General features: G+C 41.7%; 1 protein-coding gene across 1 annotated transcript in view; it reads left to right on the plus strand.

The window, feature by feature from the left end:
- The first annotated feature begins 292 nt into the window (after nucleotides 1–292).
- The window catches only part of LOC132541259 (PRAME family member 8-like), a 202,579-nt gene continuing 176,035 nt past the window's right edge, over nucleotides 293–26,836 (plus strand). Inside the window, exon 1 of the mRNA XM_060201006.1 lies at nucleotides 293–585. Coding sequence (XP_060056989.1) covers nucleotides 293–585 — 293 coding nt within the window. The remainder of the gene's footprint in view (nucleotides 586–26,836) is intronic.

The raw sequence follows: 26,836 nt of genomic DNA on the forward strand, positions 1-26,836 counted from the left end.
CATATCAAAATATCTAACTTAAATAGAATGACACCCTGTGTGTTGGTGACTCTTTGGTTCCTTGAATCCATCACTGATTTTTGAATCACTGATTCAAAAATCACTGATTTTTCCAGTAACTAACTGTGGAGACTCTGCCACCATTTCTCACTCACCTGACAGAGCTGTGACTTAGCTGCTGAGGTAGTTCCTTGGAGAGCAGTATGATGGACTCTGGCATTCTCATGCTGCCTTGCGAATCATGTCCTTTTCATTGTTGTTCCCACAGGTTTGCTGCCTGAGAAGATTCAAGATGAGCTACAACAATCCATTCAGTCTCCTACAACTGGCCATTCAGAGCCTGCTGAGGGATGACAACTTGACCATTTCTTCCCTGAAGGACCTGCCTGCAGAGCTCTTCCCAAGTCTGTTTCTGGTAGCACACACTCACAGACACTGGGAGACCCTGAAGGCTCTAGTGCAGACCTGGCCCTTTGAAAGTCTCCCTCTGGGAGCCCTGGTTCCAGATTTACAGCCTGAGAATCAAAGTTTCAAAGCTGTGATGGATGGAATTGATGTCCTGCTCAAGCAGGAAGTTCCCCCCAGGTAAGGAGGATCCATAGTCAGGGAAGGTCTGTGGTCTGTGGAAGACAGCTGGGTCAGGTAGAGTGGAGGCCCATGTGGAGGACCCAAGGCTTCTAATGCCAATGTGACAGCTCACTGCCCATTGAGGAGCTCTCTTTTAAAAGATACCCTTATGCCTGAGGCTTCTAAGTGCCATGTTCAATCCCCTGCACCACAAGACAGAGCTGAATAGTGTTTTTGTAAAAAGAGGAAAAAAGTTTGTTTCTGTTCAGAGATATAGCTCAAATGTACACATGATGCCAAGAATCTCAGCACAAGTTCTAGACCCTAAGCACCTCATGGAGGAAGCTTCAAATGTAGTGGAGAGGTAGTCAGCTTTTCTTTTTTTTTTTTAACTTTTTGTTTGTTTGTTTTTATTCATTTATTTATTTATTTTGTTGCCCTTGTTGTTTTGTTGTTGTAGTTATTATTGATGTCATTGTTGTTGGATAGGAAAGAGAGAAATGGAGAGAGGAGGGGAAGACAGAGAGGGGGAGAGAAAGACAGACACCTGCAGACGTGCTTCACCACCTGTGAAGTGACTCCCCTGCAGGTGGGGAGCCGGGGGCTCGAACCGGGATCCCTCCGCTGGTCCTGTGCTTAGCGCCACCTGCGCTTAACCCGCTGTGCTACCGCCCGACTCCTGGTAGTCAGCCTTTTTATCCATATTATTTATTTTCTCATTTCATGGCATGACTTTGCTTTAGCATATATTTTAAGTGATTTAGACCTTAAGCTTTAGGCATCAGAGTATTTTTTCCATCACCATTACACTATTACAGTTTCCCTCCCTGTGAAAAATCTCTATCTAAATGGAGTCAACAGAGAGGTCACCAGCAGAGAAGTCACTTTGCCAAAGGCACAAAACTAGCAGAAAGGAAGATGGAAAGAGAGCAGGAGGGAAAAGGTGTCTTCTACTTTCTAGGTTGACTTTTAAAAAAATATTTATTTTTGAGAGAGATGGAGATAGAGAGAGACTAGAGCACTGCTCAGCTCTGGCTTATGATGGTATGGGGTATTGAACCTAGGATTTTGGAGCTCCAGGCATGAGAGTCTGTTTGCATAACAATTATACTATCGCCCCCACCCTCTAGGTTGACTTTAATGCAGTTGCAATGGTATAGCATCATAGTAGTTTTTATTCTCTCAGTTTAGTGAATATTAAATATGTAATGTGGAAATTTGATGAAGAAAGTTAGAAGAGAAGTGGGGAGAGTGTAGGTGGAATCTGAAATATGAGGAAATAGCAGACTTGGGCAGAGCCTGGCAAATGCTGGCCCTCTGGGTCAAATTCTCTGTTCATGTTTTCTGTCTTCATCAATGTCCTACTTACCCAAAACAGGTGTAAACTGCAGGTGCTGGACTTACGCAACACTGGGCAGATGTTCTGGAGAGTGTGGGCTGGAGTCAACTTGCCAGTGTACTCAGAAAGGAGAGAACTAGTGGCTGAGGAACCTTCAAGGAAAGAGAAGGTCAGGCTCTTCTTGGAGGTGTGGGTAGACCTCTACCTCAGTGTAGCACCTGAAGATAAGTTTCTTACCTACGTGTTGAACTGGGTCAATCAAAGACAAGGAGTACACCTTTCTTGTAAGACAGTGATAATACTTGCCACGAGAAGATGGCATATCAGGCTTCTGCATACACTGCCATTGTGTGATGTCAAGGAGATGACAATATATTGCATCTTTAAATCCTCCAACCTACAAATGTTTGGTCCACATCTGAGCAAGATAAAAAAATCTCAGGGGACTCTGTCTGAATATCATCACACCTGTGGGAATCTTCTCCAGTTTATTGGAGGAATGGTATCATTCTATCATCCCATTAATAGCTGATTTCTTCCAGCTACTTCATCTTCAAGAGCTGTATCTGGAATCTCCCTCCTTCCTCCAGGGCCATCTGGACCAGCTGCTCAGGTAGGATTGTAACCCGGACAAAGTGACTGTGCAGGAAACATTGGATCTGAAGTTCCTTGCTTCACAGTTCTATTATTAACCATGATTTATTCATCTCATTTGCCAGATTGCCTCTAAAAGCTAGTTTATGTTAGTGCTAGAGATTAAATCTGAGAACATGATGATTCAGAAATGAAAGGCATTTTACATAATCACTATACTATTCCACTCCTCTTTTTACCCTCTTTATTAGGGAATTCATGTTTTACATTTTTACAGTAAATACAGTAGTTTGTACATTCATGACATTTCTCAGTTTTCCTCATAACAAGACAACCCCCACTAGGCCCTCTGTCATCCTTTTCCAGGACCTGTACTCTCCCCACCACACCCATCCATAGACTTTTACTTTGGTGCAATATAGTAAATTAAGTACAGGTTCTACTTGTGTTTCCTCTTCTGATCTTGATTTTCAACTTCTGCTTGAGAGTGAAATCATCACATATTCATTTTTCTGTTTCTGGTTATTTTCACTTAACATGATTTCTTCAAGCACCATACAAGATTCCATACAAGGTACTTTTGACTCCACAACCTCTCCAGCATTTCCTGCTTTTAACTTTTCTGACATATGACATTCTCACAGGAGTGAAGTGGTATCTCATTGTTGTGTTTATTTACATTTCTCTGAAAATTAGAGACTTGGAGTATTTTTTCATGTGTTTCCCGGCCTTTTGGATCTCTTTTGTGGTTAATATTATGTCCATGTCCTCTCCCCATATTTGGATGGGGTCATTTGTTATCTCCTTGTTGAGTTTGACAAGCTCTTTATATATTTTTATTATTAAACTCTTGTCTGGTGTATGGTGTGAAAGACCTTCTCCCATTCTGTGAGGGGTCTCTTGGTTTGGGTAGTAATTTCTTTTGCTGTGCAGAAACTTTTTAAATTTGATGTAGTACCATAGGTTTATGCTTGACTTAGTCTTCTTTGTAATTGGATTCGTTTCATTGAAGATATCTTTAAAATTTATGTGGAAAAGAGTTCTGCCAATATTTTAGTCTAAGTATCTGATAGTTTGTGGTCTAACATCCAAGTCCTTGATCCCTTTGGGATTTGCTTTTATTTGGTGAAATATAGTGGTTCAGTTTCATTCTCCTGCATGTTTCAACCCATTTTTTCCAACACCACTTGTTGAAGAGACTCTGCATTCCCCATTTAATAGTCTGGGTCCCTTTGTCAAAGATTAGATGTCTGTAGGTGTGGTGGCTTACTTCTGGACTTTCAATTCTATGCCACTGGTCAGTGTGTTTATTCATGTTCCAGTACCTAGCAGTTTTGATGACAATGGCCCTATAATACAGTTAGAGATCTGGGAGTATGATGCCTCCAGTTCTGTTCTTCTCAAGATTATTTTGGCAATTATAGATCTTTTCTGGTTCCAGATAAACATTTGTAGCATTTGTTATATTCTCCTAGAAAGGGTGGTTAGGATCTTGATGGGGATAGCATTAAATTTGTGTATAGCTCTGAGTAGTATATTCATTTTGATGATGTTAATTCTTCCAACCCATGAACATGGAATATCTTTCCACTTCTTTGTGTCTTTTTCAATTTCCTTGAGCTCATAATAGTGACTCATAATTTTCAGTGTACAATCTTTTCACTTCTTTGGTTAGATTTATTCCTAGATATTTTATTGTTTTGTTGCTATAGTAAAAAAGGAATTGTTTCTGGATTTCAACTTCTTCTAACTTAGTGTTTGCATAGAGGAATGCCACTGACTTTGAATATTAATTTTCTAGCCTGACAGCTTACTGTATTGCCTGATGATTTCCAAAAGCTTCTTCTGGATTTCTTAGGGTTTTCTATGTATACTATCATGTCATCTGCAAATAGGAAGATTTTACTTCTTCTCTTCCAGTCTGTATGCCTTTAATTCCGTGCTTCTGCCTGATTGCTATGGCAAGAACTTCCAACACTATGTTGAATAGTAATGGTGATAGTGGACAGCCCTGTCTAGTACCTGATCTGAGGGGAAATGCTTCCAGTTTTTCACCATTGAGTATGATGTTGGCTGTAGGTTTGTTATATATAGAATCCACTATCTTGAAGAATTTCCCATCTATTCCTATTGTTTGTAGCATTTTGATCATAAAGGGATGTTATATTTTCTCAAAGGCTTTCTCTGCATCTACTGATAGAACCTTGTGGTCTTTGGTTTTGCTTTTATTGATGTGGTGGATCATGCTGATTGATTTACGTATGCTAAACCATCCTTGCATCCCAGGTATAAACTCCACTTGGTCATGATGAACAATATTTTTAATATACTGCTGTATCCGGTTGGCTAGAATTTTGTTCAATATTTTAGAATCTATGTTCATCAGAGATATTGATCTGTAGTTTTCTTTTTTCATTGTCTCCCTGTCTTCTTTTGGTGTCAAAGTGATGCTGACTTCATAGAAACTGGAAGGGAGTATTCCATTGTCTTTAATCTTCTACTTTTAAAAGTAGAAGTATTAGTTCTTATTTGAAGGTTTTGTAGAATTCATTTGTAAAACCATCTGGTCCAGAACTTTTATTCTTGGTGTTGGTATGCTTCTAAGACCCCTTCTGTTTCATTGGTTTAATCCCCCCTGCTTAACACTGTATTCTATTTACATAACCACTGTTAACTAAGCACTACCCTGCCTCCAGGGCATTGGTTTAATCATCATTGTTTTGCATGATTTTTCCTTCTCCCCACCCCCTATCCTACATACATCCTCTTCGGACCTGACACTTTCACCTCAGGATATATGAGGACAGGATTGTGATTAGAGATAGCTTAGCTTGCTCTGTGTTCCACATGAATAAAGAGATACTGCTTCCCAGCTCAGCCATGAGTCCCTGGTCATCTGTCTCCCAACAATGAAGCTAGCCTGGCAAATGGCGCCCTGAACAGGGACTGGCATATGGCGCCCAACCAACGTGGGTCCTAACCTGCCCATCCCCCATATAAGTAAACTTGGCTACCTGTCCACCATGGGCTGCCTTTCTACTTATGAAGAGGTTTCCCAAAGCTTCTACTCTTCCTTCATAAGACAGTTTCTCTGTCTCTGGAACATTTTGCTCTGGGCCACACTTTGGTTCCCTGACCAGGAACTTTGGTTCCTTATTACCGTGATCATAGAGCTTGGAAGATGCACGAAGATTTCTCCTTGGACTTTCTGGATTCCCTGTCTCATGTTTCCCGAGGAGAAACATACATTTATCATACATTTCTTCCAGGTTCTCTAACTTGATGGCATATAGTTGTTATAGAAGCCTCGCATGATGCATTGAATTTCTGTGGGGTCTGTTGTGATATCTCCTTTTTCATTTATAAACTGACTTATTTGGATCTTCTCTCTCTCTCTCTTTTTTTTTTTGAATCTGGCTAAAGGTTTGTTGATTTTGTTCACTCTTTCGAAGAACCAAACATTTACTTTTGTTGATCTTTTGTATGGTTTTCTTATTTTCAATGTTATTTATTTCTGCCCTAACTTTAGTAATTTCTGTCCTTCCTGTTGCTTTATGGTCCCTTTGTTCTTCTTCTAGGCCTTTATGGCGTGTGATCAGGTTGTTTGTTTGTGCTTTCACAGAGTTATGGAAGGGACACCTTACTGAGATGTTTGGTGGAATAATCAGTCTAGTGAGGTTGTACTCAGGTTCCGGTCTGAAGCAGTCTCTTAGATGACTGGACAAATATTATTGAAGGGGACTGTGCAGAGAGATCCCAGGGACGAGGTGGTGGTGCACTTGGTTGAGCACAGGTATTGCAGTGCACAAGGACCTGGGTTCAAGTCCCTGGTCCCCACCTGCAGAGGGAAAGTTTTTAAGTGCTGAAGTAATGATGCAGGTGCCTCTCTGCCTCTCTTCTTCTCTATTATCAACTTTCCTTTGGATTCATGACTGTTCATATAAAAAAATAAAGATAATTGAAAAAAGAAGTCTGCACACAATGCAGTTTATGGACTGCAAGCTGTGACAGGCAGGATTGTGAATACACAGACAGTGCAAACATGCACTAAACAGGCTACATCTGAGGAATGAGGAAATTAGCCGAACATACGTTGAGTGTGGAGATATATCAGAGAGTCCCTGGAGAATGGCAGGACCAGTAGTTGCTGTGGGACTTTGCACAGGTTTGGTTTGTGACCTAATGGTCTTACCCAGCCCAGAGATAGGACAGAGTCCAAAGAACGTCTGAAGGCAGCCTGAGTGAGAGTATTTTCATTTCTATCCAATACTGCTGCCAGAGTGCCAATACATTTGAATGGACTGTCCAGAATTCTTAGGTAATGTTCTACCAGATATTATTATTATCTTCAACTAGGAAGAGAGAGAGAGAGAGAGAGAGAGAGAGAGAGGTGTGCATATCTTTGCATGACAATGAAGAAATGTGTTTTAGAAATTGCAAGAATTCAATGCCAGGCTCATATGAAGACTGACAAAAAGATTCTGCCTTAAATAGCACTGGACTAGTTGAGGTTGAGAGTAAACATGAGCCTTGGTGTATCTTATCACCTCCCACAGTACTGAAACTGTGCCAAATACATTCTGGATCCTAATCTCTCTCCCTCTCTCTTCCCAGGTATCTTAATGACCCCCTGGAGGTCTTCTCACTCACTAACTGCACACTTACAGAAGGAGACTTGACTCACCTGTTCCAGAGCCCACACATCACTCACCTGAAGGACCTGTGTCTGAGGGGAGTCCCTCTGACCTCTGTCAGGGAGCCCCTGCGAGCTCTACTGGAGGTAAATGCAGCCACCCTCCAGCACCTGGACCTGGGTCTGTGTGGCCTCCAGGACCCCCAGCTTGAGGCCCTGCTCCCTGCCCTGAGCAGCTGCTCCCAGCTCAGCTCCTTCACCTGCATGGGAACCTCCTGTCCATGGCCACCCTGGAGAAGCTGCTGCGCTCCACCTCAGGGCTGGAGCATTTATGTTTCCAGCTGTTTCCTGTCCCTCTGGAGATTTTCAGCACCCAGGGAACTCTCCAGCCTGAGACATTTGATTTGCTTTGTACTCAGATCTTAAAGATTCTCAGGGACCTAGGACACCCCAGGTCCATCTTGGTGAGCTCTAGTCACTGCTTTTATTGTGGCAAGAAGATTTTCAGAAACTGGAAGCCCATGATTCTACCTTGCTGGCCTTGTATAAATCACTATAAGAAGCTGTCTTTTAGACTCAAAACATGTGACATGTAACAATTTTGCTTCTCAATGCGTATGCAATTTGATACTGGCAACATGTCCATGAGATGGAGAAGAAAAAGTGACCCAGCATCACTGTTAGAATGCAGGGAATGGTTGTCAGGGAGGTGGTGCAGTGGATAAGCCATTGGACTCTCAAGCATGAGGTCCTGAGTTCAGTCCCCAGCAGCACATGTACCAGAGTGATGTCTGGTTCTTTTTCTCTGTTATCATTTCTCATGAATAAATAAATAATATCTTTAAAAAAAGAATGCAGGAATACATTTGACTCTTAAGTCTGAAGGGACTAAATGCACACTTGTCTAACAGAATCAGAATTATAGTGGTCCAGGAGTTGTCACAGTGAAAATGCTTTGTACTCTCAAGCAGGAGGTCCTGAGTTCTATCCCCCCCAGCACATATGCCAGAGTGATGTCTGGTTCTTTCTCTCTCCTCCTATCTTTCTCATTAATAAATAAATAAAATATTTTTAAAAATAATCAGAATTATACATTTTGTAAATAACTACAAAGCATGTTGAGTTATAATTTGGGTTGAAGGTCATATGGGAGATTTTTCTTGGTAGATGTCATGAAGGGTTGAGAAATAAAATGGATCTCAATTCCATCTCTTACTTGTCTATGTACATTTTTCTACCAACTTTCGTTTTTTTTAATTTAACTTCCCAGCTCTTATGGCTTATGGTGGTGTGGGGGATTGAACCTGACACTTTGGAGCCTCAGGCATGAGAGTCTGTTTTCATAACCATTATGCTATTTACATTCCCACCCTTTTCAAAATTATTTTTATTAGTTATTTTTCTACTTTTATTTTTTACTTATAAAATGGTAATATTGAAAAGACTATAGGATAAAAGGGGTACGTTTACACACAATGCCCACCCCCAGAGCATCATATCCAATCACATTCCTTGATAGCTACCCTATTCATTATCCTTGTAGGCAATTTCAAGCTACCTACCAAACTCAAGCAAAACTACCATAGTTGTGTGGCCCAGGAACATGCCTAAGATGGATTTTCTGCTTTCTTCTACCCTTAAAGTCCCTAATGTCATCTACTCTAATCCTACTTTTTGGTTCCTGTTCATTAACCATTTTGTCTCAACTTAGGTTATGCCACCCTCCAGACACAAAGTTACAGATGCTACCATGACTCTATCCCAACTTCTCTGGGCAGACAACCTCACCAATATGCCCTGGGAAAGATAGAAACAAGCTGAGGGTATGGATTGACCTATCAACACTCATGCTCAGTGGAGAAGCAGTTACAGAAAACAGAACTCCTACCTTTTACTCCACATAAACAACCTTGATCCAGACTCCCAGCAGGAGAGAAGTGATAGGATGAAGATAAGAGGACTCTGAACTCAAGCTCCATCAGCACCCAGAGAGAGAAGGAAAAGTAGAGAGATGTATGAGGTAGTTATGATGCCATGGGTGGCTTGGAGTGGAAGAGAGGATTGAATCACAATAAAAAGGAGCAAATATGTATAAATGTGGACAGACAGTTGTAGAGATGATGGTTGTCCCATGTCTATAACCTTATAGCAGAGCAAAACTGTGGTGGATTGCCTTGGGGAGACTGAAGATTCAGAACTCTGGTGGCAGGAATGGTGTGCATTCAAACCCCTGTTGACATGCAATTCTGTAATATAAAAATATAAAAGAGAAATTAGGGAGGTAAACAACAGCTACAGGGTAGTCTTTTCATTTATGGGATAGAAGCTTTATACATGAATGTATCGTCAGGCACTATCAAATGAGGGAGGGAGGAGGGCAATAAATGGATATAGCTCTCTAATTACTGTTAAGGTTAATTTGGGCACAGGTAGGCACAGATATGGTGTTGGATGAGGTGTTGTATATGTTTCATCTTTAAACATTTTTCTAGTGTGCCCATTTGCTTCATTTGACAGGTGTTGATTATTTATAGTACAGTTGTGGGCTCATGTGCAAATGTTTTCATTACATGAAGACTGGTGACCACAAAGCACTCTAACCTCTATCTCAGGCCCATAATTTTGATACCAGAGATGCCACATATTCTAAGTTAAATGCAAAGCAGCACCAAAAGCCAGAGATGAATAGTGCTGTGATAATATCAATATAAAATAATATAAAATAGAATAGGTAAGATAATATTTTGGGAGCATATTCCATGACACCCCCACTGTCAAAATTCGGTGACCTCATTCCTAGCAATAGATGTCACAATTCTTACAAAACAAGCTCCTTTCCTGTGATGTGTGTGAGGGGGGAATCCACGTGCTTTAATACTCTATTCCATGTTTCCATGTATGACAGAAACTCCCTAGTCTGTCACCTCCTTACTCACTTCACTGAGCACAATCACCCCTAGCTCCATCGGTCCTAAAGGACTCAGTATCATCTTTTCAAGCTGTAGGGTAGTACTCCCAAGAGTCCCCTAATTTCTTCTTCCAATCTTCTGTACATGGGCATTTCAGCTCTCTCCACAGCTGGAGTGTGAGGATGGCAGCTGTGAATATAGGGGTACAATTGTCCCCTTGAATCTAAGAAAAATTAATGTCCATGCTTCTCTTCAGATGATATGCAAAACCAGTGTCAACATTTATAAAATATGTGCATGAACTCCTTGATTAAATCACTTTGTGGTCCAGGAGGTGGTGCAGTGGCTAAGGCACTAGACTCTCAGCATGAGGTCCTGGGTTCGATCCCCGGCAGCACATGTACCAGAGTGATGGCTGGTTCTTTCTCATGAATAAATAAATAAATTCTTTTAAAAAATCACCTTATTACTACAATTTCTGAATTCCAATATTTACATACTTCTCAACACAAATAATTGTTTTCCTCTTGTATAGATACCAGAGTTTTCAGTTTACTGATAAAAGTCTTGCTGACATTTCCTGCTTGTGTCCTACTGATGTGCCAGCAGGTGGCAGTAAAATACTGCAGACTGGGGATTTTGTGCTTCAGCGGTCCATCCTGCTTCTCTTTACCCCAAGGCGGTTAAATCTGGAGAATCCCAGGCTCCTTTGCCTAACTATCCTGAGTACAGGGTGCAATTGTAGGGTCAACATGCAGACTTCTGCCAGCAGGGAGAAAGCAGGAAATGGCCTGAGCTCTCAGTGTAGGTCCTCCCCAGGGCCAAGGCCTCCGAGGCTTCATCTCAATGGATCCCACAAGATCAGAGCAATGGAGTGAGCATCAGGCTCCTCCCTTCCCAGGAAAGTGAAGTCCTGCCCTAAGGTCCCTAGCCCAGCAGCCCCAGCCCTGAGGCCCAGCAGGAAGTGTTTGCTTGGTGCCTTTTGTCCAGGTCCAGTGTAGTTTGAGCTGAGTTAACTGCAACAAGAGACTTTGCCTAGAGCAGGAACAAGCTGGATTCTGGAAAGGTCTGTTGGCTGTTGGTGGGAGAGAAGCTGTGCTTCAGTGGAGGGAATAAAGGGAACCCTCCTCACTGAGGACAGGGAGAGCATGAGGATTTAATGCAGCACCTCCTCAAAGCAAAGCTGTGTGGAGGGACAGGATGATGGCTCCTACACTCCTGAGAGCACAGTGCACAGTGAGAAAGCCCAGGCTCAAGGCCTCAGTACCCCCTGCAGTGGGAAGGTTACAGAAATCAAGTAAAGACACAGGTGTCTCTCTCTCTCCCCCTTTCTCTAATTCCCCTCTCAACTGATCTGGTAGAAAGTAAATGATGTATTGAGCAAAATAGAAAGAAAAATAGAATAATTTTTAAAATTGTCATGAGTAGATTAGCATAATGGAATTGCAGAACCAGAGACACCAAATTATCTATTTTCAAAGCCCAATCATACCAGAAACAGGAGCTGAACAGAAACTCTGGCAAAAAAAAAAAAATCTGTATGAAGCATAAAAGGAAATTTTCCAGATCATTAACAAGACAAAATGGGGTCCTCTCTAATTATTTTGCAATTTTGAAGATAGTCCAATCTGCTTTAGGCTAGATCCATGGTTTATCAGTTATGTCTATAAAGATTTCTTGAAGGGTTACAGGAGAGCAAGTTAACTACTACAATTAAAAATGATCTTTCAGTTGTATTAGTGATGTGTAGAGTTACACAACAAGAGGGATACAACTTCACACCATTCCTACCACCAGAGTTCTATATCCCAGTACCCTTAACTGGAAATTGCAGTAATTCTCCCAAGGTCATAGATTTGGGTTGACTACTATTTCCATAAATATCTATCTCTAATTTTCCCTATTTTTTTCCCCTATGGTCCTACTTTCTCTTCCATTTTAAGTCACATGTGAACCTTTTACTACCTCTGAATTTCCTTTTCTCCATCTCTCTCTCTCCTTCTCCCTCTCCCTTTCTCTCTCTCTTTTCTCTATGGGTCCTGATGGAATTGGGTTTCAGAGTCCTCTAGTCATCTTTTCCTAACATTCCTCCTCCTCTGGGAGTATAGACCAAAATTTTGAAAAATTATCATTGAGGAAGTTGGGCGGCAGCACAGCAATTTAAGTGCAGGTAGATCCTGGTTGGAGACCCTGCTCCCCACCTGCAGGGGAGTTGCTTCACAGGTGGGGAAGCAGGTCTGCAGGTGTCTTGCTTTCTCTCCCGCCTCTGTCTTTTCCACCTCTCTCCATTTCTCTCTGTCCTATCTAACAACTATGACATCAATAACAACAACAACAATAACTACAATAACAATAAAAACAAAAAAGTCAACACAAGGGAAAATAAATATTTAACATTTTTAAAAAATGAAAAATAGTTATCTTTGGGATGATGCTTTACACAAGAGAGAATTTAAAGTAACATGAGCCATAGTTCTGGTACATTACCTCAGCAGAGTTTCACAGACAAGCTGTTGGGGCACTGATGTTCTCTATTCCTGACTTTTAGTAAATAAATATATAAAGAAATGATCAGGTGGCTGCGGACAACATCAAGGTTCCCTGTGGTCTGTGATGGTTCTTAGATGGTCTCTCTGCTCACATCCTTTTCCCTAGCACTACCAGAGATGACAGGTTCTGACAGCAAGATGAAGAGCAAAGGCGAGAGACGGCATTGAGATCCATTTTATTTCTCAACATTTCATGAAAAATCCAGCAAAGAAAATCTCCTGCTTGAACTTCCACGCAAATTACAACTGCAAATCAGATCCAATCACTGGTGACTCTGATTTCACTAGAAAAATGCCCATTTGGTTCTTCAAAGTTGAGAGTCACATGTATTCCCTGCAGGCTGGCTCTGAGCTGGGTCTCCTTTGCTTCCCCATCACAGGGTGATGATGGCAGAGGCAGAGTTGTGTGTGCACATTGAGGGACAAAGCTGCTAGATGTCACGTCCTGTGAGGCTAAAAGACAGCCTCGTGTAGTCACACAGACAAAGCAAGCAGGGTAGAATCATGGGCTCCCAGTTTCTGAACACCTTCTTGGCACAGTATTTGCAGTGACCAGTGGTCAAAACGATGGACCTGGGGTGTCCTAGGTCCCTGAGAATCTTTGAGATCTGAATACAAAGCAAATTAAATGTCCCAGACTGCAGAACTCTGTGGGGGCTGAAACTCTCCAGAGGGGCAGGAAACAACTGGAGACACAAATGCTGCAGTCCCGAGGTGCAATGCAGCAGCTTCTCCAGGGTGGCCATGGACAGGTGGTTCCCATGCAGGCTGAGGGAGTTGAGCTGGGAGCAGCTGCTCAGGGCAGGGAGCAGGGCCTCAAGCTGGGGGTCCTGGAGGCCACACTGACCCAGGTCCAGGTGCTGGAGGGTGGCTGCATTTAACTCCAGCAGAGCTCGCAGGGGCTCCCTGACAGAGGTCAGAGGGACTCCCCTCAGACACAGGTCCTTCAGGTGAGTGATATGTGGGCTCTGGAACAGGTGAGTCAAGTCTTCTTCTGTAAGTGTGCAGTTAGTGAGTGAGAAGACCTCCAGAGGGCTGTTATATACCTGGGGAGAGAGACAGAGAGCTTAGAATGGACCACGGGTTGGCAGGAGAGTGTAAGTTGAAAGGGTGGTGGTGATCATACACACTGTTCAAGGTTACTCTGACAAAGTCACCCCCCAAGTAGACCAATGATGTTTGAACTGAGCTCTTCCACCTCTTCCTGAACCTGGGGCTGGAGCAGACAATTTCCAAAACACATTTCCTCATGTATCAGGCAGAGAATGGCACATTTTTCTTTTCTTCCTTTCTTCTTCTTCTTCTTCTTGTTTTTTTTTTTTTTTTTGAATGTATGGACTTTGTACATGCTTGTGCTAGAAGAGACTCAGATAGGAGACTCAGAGAAAACTGGTCAGTGTGTCAAACACTGTTGGCATGAATGGGGGAAGCTTCGGCAGTAGCAGGGCTCATGTCTCGATCTTCTCTTTCCCTTAAGCTTCTCTCTGGATCAGTGAAAAAAATAGAATATAGAATAAATAAAATGTAAAAAAAATATATCTCCCCAGACAATAACTTGAGTACACCAGCATATCAGATGTCAGGCTCAGGGAAAAAAAAATAGTAGAATAATCATGGGCCCTTTGGAATATGACTAAAATAGTCCTACTAAATATCTACAAAAGAGACCCCCAAATCTTCATCTGAATTATTCCAGTCTTTGTGTTAATAATTAGTCAACAATTTGTTTGGCTTTATATGTTAAGTCTTCTTTCAGTTACCAGGTTCCAGATGCTACCATGATGCCATCCTGGGCAGATGACCCCAACAATATGTCCTGGAGCCTCACTTCCCCAGAACCCTGCCCCACTAGGGAAAGAGAGGTACAGACTGGGAGTATGGATCGACCTGTCAACACCCATGTTCAGTGGGGAAGCAATTACAGATGCCAGACTTTCCACATTCTGCATCCCATAATGACCTTGGATCCATACTCCCAGAGGGATAGAGAATAGGAAAGCTGTCAGGGGAAGGGATGGAATATAAAATTCTGGTGACAGGAACGTGTGGAGTTATATCCCTCTTATGTGATGTTTTTTGTCAGTGTTTCCTTTTTATAAATAAAAATTATTATTTAAAAATGAGTAATTCATGATTGACATACCATTGATCTCAGTTTAATCTTTAGCACCAGCATGAATCAGTTTTGATACATGGTAAGGAAAATTTAATAACAACAACAACAATAATAATAGACTGTTTGACCTGAATGAGGGAAGCTTCAGCAGAGTGAAGCAGGTGATCAAGTGTCTCTATCTATCATCTTTCTTTTCTCTCAAGCTTCTTCTGTATGAGAAGAAGAAGAAGAAGAAGAAGAAGAAGAAGAAGAAGAAGAAGAAGAAGAAGGAGAAGAAGAAGAAGAAAGAGATGAAGTGTAAAAAAAAAAGAAAAGAAAATGGGTATTTCCTGACTGAGGCACCATTGATCTTAGTGTAATCTTTGGCACCTCCATAAATTGGGTTTGATACGTGGTCAGGAAGATTTAATAATAGATTCAACAACAATAGTAATAGAATGAGTGAGACAATGTACTTGACATTCACTGTCTCCTTCACTGTGACTCTGCCAGAGCACAAGCCTACCTGAACACCTGGTCCAGATGGCCCTGCAAGAAGGAGGGAGATTCCAGGTACAGCTCTTGTAGATGGTGTAAGTGCAGGAACACAGAAGTAAATGGGTTGACAGACTGTGCCCGTTTCTCCCACTCTTCTGGGTTGACATCCTTAGGAATGCCAATGTTAAGACTGAGTCTCTGGAGGCTTTTCATCTTGCCCAGAAGTTGACTAAACAGGTGCAGGCCTGAGAATGCCCAAGTGCAGTGTAATTCCACTTCCTGGATACCACACAATGGCATGGCATGCAGAAACCTGTCGTTTTTGCTGGGCAGGGAATATACCGTCATCTTCTTACAGCTGAGATGCACCCCTTTTCTCTCCTGGATCCAGTTCAAGAGGTAGGTGAAGAACTGATCTGTGCGTTTCTGACTGAGGTAGAGGTCTACACACACCTGTAAGCAGGGCACGCCATCCTCATTCCTTGAAGCTCCCTCAGTCACCAGTTCCGTCCTTTGTGAGTCTACTTAGAAGCTGACTCCGGTCCACAAAATATTCAACCCCGTATTCTTGGATAGGAAACCAGGAATGCTGAAAAAAAAAAAAAAAAACAGATTCCAATGTCTAAACAAATATTAGAAAGTTTGTAGTCTGTTCTCTACTTAAAATTCTACTTTATTTAGGGGGAAAACAATCATAGGGTAGTTCAAACCTCTAACATCCGCTTGACTTATCCACTTAGAACTAAGATAAATTTCCATTTCTTTTGAATAGCTCCCTCTCTTTCCTTGAGTTTCAAAATAATTGGTAGTCAGTCATATTCCTAAGTACAATCAGAGGGTAACAGCTTGTTGAATGAAATATTAATAAAGTAAAAAAGACAGTCTAAATTTCAAATTCAAAATAAAATTTACTCAAAGGGGAATCAGGCGGTAGCACAGCGGGTTAAGTGCATGTGGCATAAAGCGCAACCCTTCAGCTTCATTACTCGGGTGAGACCTTTCATAGTATACTCTAATTTCATCTCAGGTGGTTCACTTTCTAACAAAGTCCCAAAATCTAGATATACACCAGTTTCTGTGAGAGAGAGCATATGTTCACACGTATCCATAAACTACTGCAAAATATATACCTGAAAGCAGAAGTACACTAGAGTTTGCAGTGAGTACCTCCCTAACACTTCCTCTCCACTATTCCAAGCTTTGGGTCCATGATTGCTCAACAATTTGTTTGGCTTTGTATGTTAACTCTCTTTTCAGTCACCAGGTTCCAGATGCCATCAGGATTCTGGTCAGGCTTCCCTGGATTGAAGACCCCACCAATGTGTCCTGGAGCTCAGCTTCCCCAGAGACCCACCCTACTAGGGAAAGAGAGAGGCAGACTGGGAGTATGGACTGATCAGTCAATGCCCATGTTCAGCGGGGAAGCAATTACAGAGCCAGACCTTCTACCTTCTGCAACCCACAATGACCCTGGGTCCATGCTCCCAGAGGGATGGAAAATGGGAAAGCTATCAGGGGAGGGGGTGGGAAATGTAGATTGGGTGGTGGGAATTGTGTGGAGTTGTATCCCTCCTACCCTGTGGTTTTGTTAATTAATCCTTTCTTAAATAAAAAAAGAAGCGCAAAAATAAATAAATAAATAAAATTCTACTTTATATATATATACCAGAGCGCTGCTAAGCTCTGGTGCGAGGGATTGAATCGGGACTTGATGGAGCCTCAGACATGAAAGTCTGTTTTGCATAACCATTATGCTACCTACCTCCACCCTTGAGAGATAATTTCATAAGAAGAAATAAGGGAGAGGGTGGATACAGTTCTTTGGTGGTGGGTACAGTGTGGCATCATATCCTGTGATCTTTTAATCTTGTAACACTCTATCAATCACAAATAAAAACATTTAAAAAGTAATAAAGAATAAGAAGAAATATAGTTGCTTCATACTAAAATAAAATAAAATCTGGTGTATTTCCCCCAAATAAAACACTCTGAGGGTGGAGGTGGGGTGAGGGTGAGGATGGTGGAGAAGGGCCAAGTGGAGGTTGAATTGTTATGTAGAAAACTGAGAAATGTTACACATGTTCAAACTATTGTGTTTTACTGTTGACTGCAAATCATTAAGCCTCCAGTAAAGAAATTAAAAATCAAATTAAATCAAGGAACCAGAGAGATAGCTCATTGGGTTGGATTCCTGCATTCCTATGTGAATGGCAGAAGTTTGAGTCTAGGCAACACATGGTTTTTCTGTGTCAGTGGTGGGGGCACTGGTGCTGTAATGTCTCTGTCTCACCTGTCATCCTATCTGAATTGGAGCAGTGACATTACTCAAGATCTAGATCCCACTTCCACGAAACAAATGAACCAAGAGAAAGGAACACAAGTACAAAGAACAGTTCCCATGGAGGTAGCACCAACAGCTAACAGCTTTCACCTTAGTGCCATTATCTGCCCTGTGAACTCTAAGCCACAGCTATGCAGTGCTCCAGGTCAAACAGTTACAACAAGCAATGAGAAACCAAAACCTACGAATCCTATCACAGTGCTACAAAGCTTATGAGCTCTAGCCAAAGGGTTAAAATTACATATATGTATTTTAAGTGTTCTTATTTTATTATTTATGTATTTATTTCCTTTTGTTGCCCTTGTTTTATTGTTGTGGTTATTTATCATTGTTGTTATTGGATAAGACAGAGAAAAATGGAGAGAGGAGAGGAATACAGAGTGGGGAGAGAAAGACACCTGCAGACCTGCTTCACTGCCTGTGCAGGTAGGGAGCAGGAGCTCAAACTGGGATCCTTAATCCTGTCCTTACGCTTTGCACAACCTGTACTTAACCTTCTGTGCCACAGCCCGACTCCCATATTTTAAAAGACTTTTTTGTTCTCTTTATTTATTGGATGGAGATGGGTAGAAATCAGTGAAATAGAGAGAGACAACAGCAGCATTGTTTCACCACTCCTAGAGCATCCCCCCTGATGGTGGGCATGTGGGCTCAAACCCAGGTCTTTGCAATTCCTCTCCTGGGGATACATCCTAAGGAACCCAACACATCCATCCAAAAAGATCTGTGTACACATATGTTCTTGGCAGCACAATTTGTAATCGCCAAAACTGGGAAGCAACCCAGATGTCCAACAACAGATGAGTGGCTGAGCAAGTTGTGGTCTATATACACAATGGAATACTACTCAGCTATTAAAAATGGTAACTTCACCGTTTTCAGCCGATCTTGGATGGACCTTGAAAAATTCATGTTACGTGAAATAAGTCAGAAACAGAAGGATAAATATGGGCTGATCTCACTCTCAGGCAGAAGTTTAAAAACAAGATCATAAAAGAAAACACAAATAAAACCTGAAATGTAATTGGCATATTGCCGCCGACCACCCAACTGGGGGCTCAGCAGGCCGATCCAGGGAGAATGAGACTTATAGGTGGGAGGTGGATTCGGTGCGACAGACAACACTGAGACACATGAGTTTCAATGCTGCTGCAATCTTTTACTGATATAGAGATTCTTTTTATAATAGCATAACAAAGAAGCATAAATCAAAAGCTGGCCAAGTCAGTTGACCACAAAGTACGTAGGGTACATTTTTTATAAGTAACACAGACAGGAGGAACTGAAGGCATACAACTACCATCAAAACGAAAGCACAGCCATACTGTTCTTTCATGGGTTATTAACCACATCCCTTTGGTTTCAGACAAAAGTCAATTTATCAGTAAGAACTAAATGCTTTCACTGCTCTCATTTATCCAAAGGGCTATTCTTTCTCCTTCCAAGCACTGGACCTTAATACCCAGAATAGGGGAGGCACTAGTGGGAACACGGCGTCTTGCTCTGATCCTTATGCCAAACTCCCTTTCCTGTAATCTACCTAAGACAATATGCAGGTGCATTTCAGGGTTGCTATGTAACATGTTTCCTGAGAAAGCTAAAGGACCATTGTCTGTATGATTGAATGTAATATTTCTGAAAATAGTGCTCAGTCCTTGCTCAACCTGGATAGCCAAGTCATTGGGGCTTGAAGTGCTGGGATTTACTGTTGTAAGGGGCTTTTCATCCAGTGGGGTCCCATCTGGAATGTCCAGACTAGACTTGGGGGGTTGCACTGTAAGCGTCTCCGGAGTCTCCTGGACATTCCCTGGGTGGCCTGCATAAAGCATGATAAACAACAACAGTAAGCTTTCAGAAGCGAAACCAAGTCCACCTAGCCATCCAAGGCCTTTCCGCCAACCGGGAGACCCAGGGATCCGTCCACACAAATATCCAGGCTTCTGTCCACCACCTATCTTGGGTACGGTCTTCCGTACAGGAGCTTGTAAGGCCCCTGTCCGGTTCCCTAACCAGGTCACCCGCACTGTTTTGTCACACCACGGTCGTGGCCTGCCTATCTGGCCAGACAGGTGTGGCAGTTCCCGGTTTTTTGTTTTTAAGACGGAATTCCTCTAGGTCCCTCCGGGTGGTTTTGATGGCCAATAGGAGAGCTCTGAAAAGACAAGGAAACACCATGAAAACCACTATGATTATTATTAGGGCAACAGCTGCCACTATTGCATAATGCCACCAAGTGAAAGGATTGAGAGCAGAGACATTCTCATAGAGCTGCTGAGCTAGGGATTCGAATCCAAAATCATTTAAATGAGCAGTGCTGGTAGCAGTGATATAATCTTGCACCTCCTGAAAATCATGAGTTAAATCATTATCTTTCCAGATTCCTAGTAAATGTGCTTTTGTCTTATTCCAATTTTCTGTATCATTATATTTAGCTGGGGTGACACAAATGTACTTAAAGGAGACGTGACACTTTGTTGCCATTCTAGCTTTTATGTTAGCTACATCCTGCCCCAGGGCTATAACCACTTCCTCAAGAGCGTTGAGTTTTGCTTCTAACTTTTTATCTATAATATGCTGTTCAGCAAGTATTAAGGAAATGTTCCTATGCATGTCATTCACAAAATGGGCTGTTTTTCATGCCTTGAGGCAACACCTGCCATTCATATCTTTTACAAGGCTCTTTATGATTAACTGAGGGAACAGAGAATGCAAACCTTTTACAATCTATGGGATTTAATTTGATAGTAAAGAAACAATCTTGCAAGTCTATAACTATAATATGATAATTTCTAGGAATAGCCACAGGAGAAGGAAGCCCCGGCTGCAGGGCTCCCATGTCTTCCATAGTGGCATTAACTGCTCTTAAGTCTTGCAGCAATCTCCATTTGCCTGATTTCTTTTTAATTACAAAAACCGGTGTATTCCAAGGACTATTGCTTTCTTTCAAATGTCCCTTATCCACTTGTTCTTTCACAATTTGTTGTATGGCTTCTATTTTTTCCATGGTGAGGGGCCATTGATTTTGCCATACAGGTTCAGATGACTTCCATGGAATGCATATCAGGCAGGAGAGGTAAATCTCTCTAAATCTATCTCAAAAATTAAAATAAAATAAAATACATAAAAGTATGGAAATATATAAGTAACCCCTTCATCCCTTGTGTATTTTACCATAGTTGAGTCGCCACAGGTGACATGATGGGCCCATAGCAGAAGAGGGTAACTTACCAGCGGTGATGAACTTGGTCATATGCTCAGAACTCAGGTCTCTGGAGAACCAACACGAAGACTGCAGAGATTAAGCTTCCCAGCTTAAGAACCTACCTATTTATATCCTTTGTAGGCTACACCCTACACTTCCAAATTCTTGGATAATTCCCTTGAGGGAATAGGCTATCTTCTCAGATCCCAGCATCTTTCTCAGCTTAACCCTGATTAAGACCTTCCCTGGTTGAAATGGTTAGCTCTCATACCTATGAGCTAGAGACTAATTGTGGCTGACTCTGAAAGTGATGCATTTCAAGAGATTGACAGAGTTGAAGCCATACAAGCATTCAGTGCTGGGTGTGACATTGGAGAAATTTTAATATGTTCCCACAGAACCCCAAAACATAGAACCAGAAAGTATAATGTTGACCTCCAGGATGATATCATAGTGATTCCAAGTACTGCAAAAATGCGGCTATCACTAATAATTACAATAGTATTATTATTTTAATAACCAAAATTTATTTATTTATTTATTTATTTATTTTACCAGAGCACTGATCAGTTCTGCCTTATGTTGGTATGATTGAATTTATGACATGGAGCCTCAGGCATGAAAGTCCCTTTGCATAACCATTATGCCATCTACCCCCACCCAAATCATTGCTTTTTTAATCAACAGTGTCATCTCGAAAGATACCAAAGCAGATCTATATCTAGTTGCATTATGTTTTTGAAAATCATAGCAGGTGATGTGTGCTTTCATAGAACAAGGTCACTGACATACACTTGTGGGCTGACACAGAGAGAGACTGGGGCTATGGATCAATCTGCCAAAGACATGGCAAGCAGAGAAGCAATTGCAGAAGCCAGAACTCCTCCACTCTACACTCCCAGAAGAATTTTCTCCACTACTGCCTAAGTGGAGCTCTGAACCTCAGTTCCACTGCACCCTGAAACATTTGTCATCGGGACACTATATTTATAGCATCTCTAAGCCATGGTTAAGCGCACACACTATAGTGCGCAAGGACCCGGGTTCAAGCCCTTGGTCCCCACCTGCAGGGGGGAAGCTTTGCTAGTGGTGAAGTGGGACTGCAGGTGTCCCTCTGTCTCTCTCCATCTCTACCTCCCCTTCCCCTCAATTTATCTCTCTCTATCTAATATAAATAAATAAATAAATAAATAAATAAAATATAACATCTCTGAAATGGAAGAAATCAGGAAAACACACGAGGAAGACAGGCACTGCCTCGCTTATCTGAGAGGGAAGAACGAAAGGGAGGTACACTCAGAAGTAGTAAAAGGCATAAGTGTGATTTGGAAAGGAAGCGAAGGGAGGGTCATAACAGTGAATAAAAGTGGTTAAGTAAATAAATGATAGGTAGATAGGTAGATGAGGATATATAATTAAAGTATGTCTGTGACTTACAAGACCTATTTCCATTTCTGCTGCTGGGTGTGAGGGTAACAAAACTCTGGTGGTGAGAATGTTATAAAATTATACACCTTAAAATAGACCTATGAACTTTTTCCAAAACAGAAACCCCCAATATTCATCTGCAATATTCCAGCCTTTAGGTTTATGATTAGTCAACGTTTTGTTCTGATTTATATCTTAACTCTTTTTTCAGCCACCAAGTTCCAGGTGCTGCCATGATGCCAACCTGGCTTCCATGGGCCGAATACCCCACCAATGTGTCCTGGATCCCTGTTTCCCCAGATCCCTGCCCCACTAGAGAAAGAGAGGGACAGGCTGGGAGTATGGATCAACATGTCAATGGTCATGTTTAGTGGGGAAGCAATTACAGAGGCCAGACCTCCCATTTTTGTTTTTTTGTCTGTAGTACCTAGGGTTATATTTAGGAGTTGGAAAGATTACTCCAGAAATATTCTTAGCAGAGAATGGATTATGTATGTACTGTTTCTGTCTTCCTGTCTGCTTCCCTCCCTCCCTCCTTTCCTTCCTACTTTCTTTTATCCCTCCTTCCCTCCTTCGACCTCCCATTTTCTGTACCCCATAATGATTCTGGGTCCATATTCCCAGATGGATAAAGAATGAGAAAGCTCGCAGAGGGTAGACAGCATAATGGTTATGCAAAGAGACTCTCCTGTCTGAGGCTCCTAAGTCCCTTGTTCAATCCACCACATCACCCCATAAACCAGAGTTGAGCAGTGCTCAGGTAAAAAAAAAAAAAAAAAAAAAGAATGGGAAAGCTGTTGTCAAGGGAGGGGTTTAGATATTGAGTTCTGGTGGTGGGAATTGTGTGGATTTTTACCCCTCTTATCCTATGGTCTTGTCGTCAATATTTCCAATTTATAAATAAATACAAAATAAAAAGTGATTCTACACTTATTAACTTATAATTTTAAAAATCACCAATGAATAAAAAATAATTAGGTAAATCATCTTGGTATGAAGTCAGGTCACTGAAGAGTTGCAGGTAGCAAACTATGAAGATTGGAGTCAGGATTTTCTTTATTTAATATAAATGTATGTGGCATCAAAATATAACTGAAAATGATGCATGTTCTTGAATCTGTATTGGTGTGTTAGGAATGCCTTTCTTCAGAATGAATATGTTATTCAGGGAATCAAGTGGTAGCACAGTGGGTTAAGCGCAGGTGGTACAAAGCACAAGGACTGCCATAAGGATCTGGGTTCAATCAGCCGGCTGCCCACTTGCAGTGGAGTGAAGCAGGTCTGCAGGTGTCAATCTTTCTCTCTCCCTCTCTGTCTCTGTCTCCTCTCTCCATTTCCCTCTGTCCTATCCAACAACAATGACACCAATAACAATAATAATAACTACTACAATAAAATAACAAGGACAACAAAAGGGGATAAATAAAGATAAAAAATAAAATAAAAAGAATATATTATTGATAGAAGCTAGTCAAATGCATTAGCACTGCAATGAAAAGTAATGAACCTACAGTTTTCTCATGTTCCCATTGGCCTCTCTACTAAAATTTTCACTTGTGAATGTGTCACAGTTCTATTCTATCTACTTCCATGCCAAAGCACATTTTTCAATGATAAACACTGAATGTAGACATTTTATTCCTTGATATCATAAATACTCACTTTGTTTCAGTTCTTTACTGTTTTTTCAAATTATTATTGGGAGGTTAAATTTGTTGGCACATGGATGCATTTCCTCATTTTGTTCATATAGGTTAACACCTATAACACCCCCCCAGGTCCTTCATCTGGACTAAGGACGGAAAGTGCTGGCATGTATGCACAGCCCTTTCCCTGTCTCCTTAGCCAGAGTCCTTTGCTTGGCAACAATACACAAAACCAGTCCAAGTTTCACTTCAAGATTCCCTTTTCTATTTTTATTCATTTATTTGTTTGTTTTGCCACCAGGATTGTTGCTGGGGCTCACTCAGAACCTGCATGTGAATCAGCTGCTCTGAGCAGCCATTATTGCCCCCTTTATTTGACAGAATACAAAGAAACACAAGGAAATGGGAAGGCAAACAAGGAGAGAGACACACTCTGATGAAGCTTCCCTCCTGCAGGTGGGGACTGGGGCTTGAGCTCCAGTCCTTGAGCACTAACCTGTGTGGGTTCAACACAGTGCAGTCACCACCTGGCCATTCCCTTTGCCTGTTTGTGAATCATCCCACATCCACCATGCTCTGTCCATTGTAGTCATACTACTTATGCCATGAAGATGGAATAGCAAGGCTCTGGTTTCCACTGTTACAAGAACTGAACCAAGATCCACACACATTCAAGGCTTACTCTATGTCTGGGTAACACTCACTGGATCATATGTTCATTGTAAGGAGGAGTTTCAAAATAGACCATAGGATATTTTCAAGAGAGAACATTCTGATCACACTATGAGCTCCTTTACTACCTAGGACACCTTGCTCATAGGTGTTTCTAATTTCTGTAAAGAGATGCTACCTAGAGATGTAGGTCTTATTGTTTTCCATTTCTATGAGCAGGGTAGTTTTTTTTAAAGATTTTATTTATTAATTAATGAGAAAGATAGTAGTAGAGAGAGAAAGAACCAGACATCAGTCTGGTACATGTGCTGCCGGGGATCAAACTCAGGACCTCATGCTTGAGAGTTAAACTCTTTATCCACTGTGCCACCTCCTGGGCAACAAGCAGGGTAGTTTTAAGACTACCAAAGACTTATGTTCAAATGCTCAAGAGAGGGCTAGGGAGATAGCAAGATGGTTATGCAAAATAACTCTCATGCCTGAGGCTCCAAGGTCTGGGGTTTAATCCACAGCATCACCATGAGTCAGAGCTGAGCAGTTCTCTGATCTTTCTTTCTAAAGAGAAAATTTTAAAATAAATTAAAACATTAAAAATGAAAATACTTTATAAAATGTTCAAGTAAAATAAAATGAAACTTCATATGGTGGTGTTTCCATTATTATTATTTTTTTAATCCATACCATCTCTGACTGAGAAAGTGTGGGAAATTACTGTGGAGACCATGCCACGATTCTCACTTTGCTGGCACACTTGCTACCTGTGTGTTTAGGTGGTAGTGACACTGGAGAGTGGCTTATGGCTTACCTTGAGAAACATGTCCTCTTCTTTGACTATTCCCACAGGTTTGCTGCCTGAGGAGATAAAAAGGAGCAACTTTAAGCCATCCAGTCTCCTATGACAGGCCAGTTAGAGCCTGCTGAGTGATGACTTGGCCATCTCTTCCTTAAGGGACCTGCCTGTAGAGCTCTTCCTTAATCTGTTTGAAAGCACACACTCACAGACACTGGGAGACCCTGAAGGCTCTAGTGCAGACCTGGCCCTTTGAAAAGCCTCCCTGAAGCCCTGGTTCAAGACTTCTTTCCTGAGAATCCAAGTTTCAAAGCTGTGATGGATGGAATTGATGTCCTGCTCAAATAGGAAGTTCCCCCAGGTAAGGAGCATCCATAGTCAGGGACAGTCTGTGTGTCCTGGAGGACAGCTGGGTCAGGGAGAATGGAGACCCATGGGGAGTCCCCAAGGCTTCTAATGTCATAGTGACAGCTCATTGCTCATTGGGAATTTCTTCTCAAGAGTTCATCTCTGACAATTGGTAAAGCACACAATTTGTTTTCCATGATCATCTAATTTCTAGCCGCTAAGATACCTTAAAAAGTATTAGAGCACAAAGCATAAGATCCAGGTTCGAGCCTACAGCTCCCCACCTGCAGGGGAATCACTTCACTGGTGGGCGGTGAAGCAGGTCTGCAGGTGTCTATCTTTCTCTCCCCCCTCTCTGTTTTTCCCTCCTCTCTCCATTTCTCTCTGTCCTATCCAACAATGATGATATCAATAACAACAACAATAACTACAACAATGTCAACAAAAGAGAATAAATAGATAATTCAAAAAAATATTGGAGGTTTTTTTTGTTTTATATATTCATTCATTCATTCATCCATTCATTCCTTCTTCCCTTCATTCATTCATCCATTCATTCCTTCCTTCCTTCATTCATTCATTTGCATAGCAGAGCCTTACTCTGTCTGATTGTGGTGTAGGGCACTGAACCCGGACCTTGAAGTCTTATGAATCAGAGTTTTGGGGAGTTGGGCAGTAGCACAGTGGGTTAAGTACATGTGGTGCAAAACGCACAGACCGCATTAAGGATCCTGATTCAAGCTCCCCACCTGCAGAAGAGTCAGTTCACAGGCTGCGAAGCAGGTTTGCAGGTGTCTATCTTTCTCTTTCTCTCTCTGTCTTCCTCTCCTCTCTCGATTTTCTCTCTGTCCTATCCAACAAGAACTACATCAACACAACAACAACAATAACTACCACAATAAAACAAGGGTGGCAAAAATGAATAAATAAATAAATATAAAAAATCAGATTCTTTTTGTATCACCATTATGCTATCTCTCCACACCTCCTCCCCCCCTTTCCCCCCTCCCCTCTCCATGTCTTACTGTTTGAGAATATTATTCTCAAAATAAGATTCTTTTTGTATCACCATTCTGCTATCTCTCCATACCTCCTCCCTCCCTTCCCCCCTCCCCTATCCATGTCTTACTGTTTGAGAATCAGATTCTCAAAATCAGATTATTTTTGTATCACCATTATGCTATCTCTCCATACTCCCTCCCTCCCTCTCTCCTCTCCCCTCTCC

Source organism: Erinaceus europaeus, chromosome 11 (assembly GCF_950295315.1).
Source record: "Erinaceus europaeus chromosome 11, mEriEur2.1, whole genome shotgun sequence".
Classification (NCBI taxonomy): Eukaryota; Metazoa; Chordata; class Mammalia; order Eulipotyphla; family Erinaceidae; genus Erinaceus; species Erinaceus europaeus.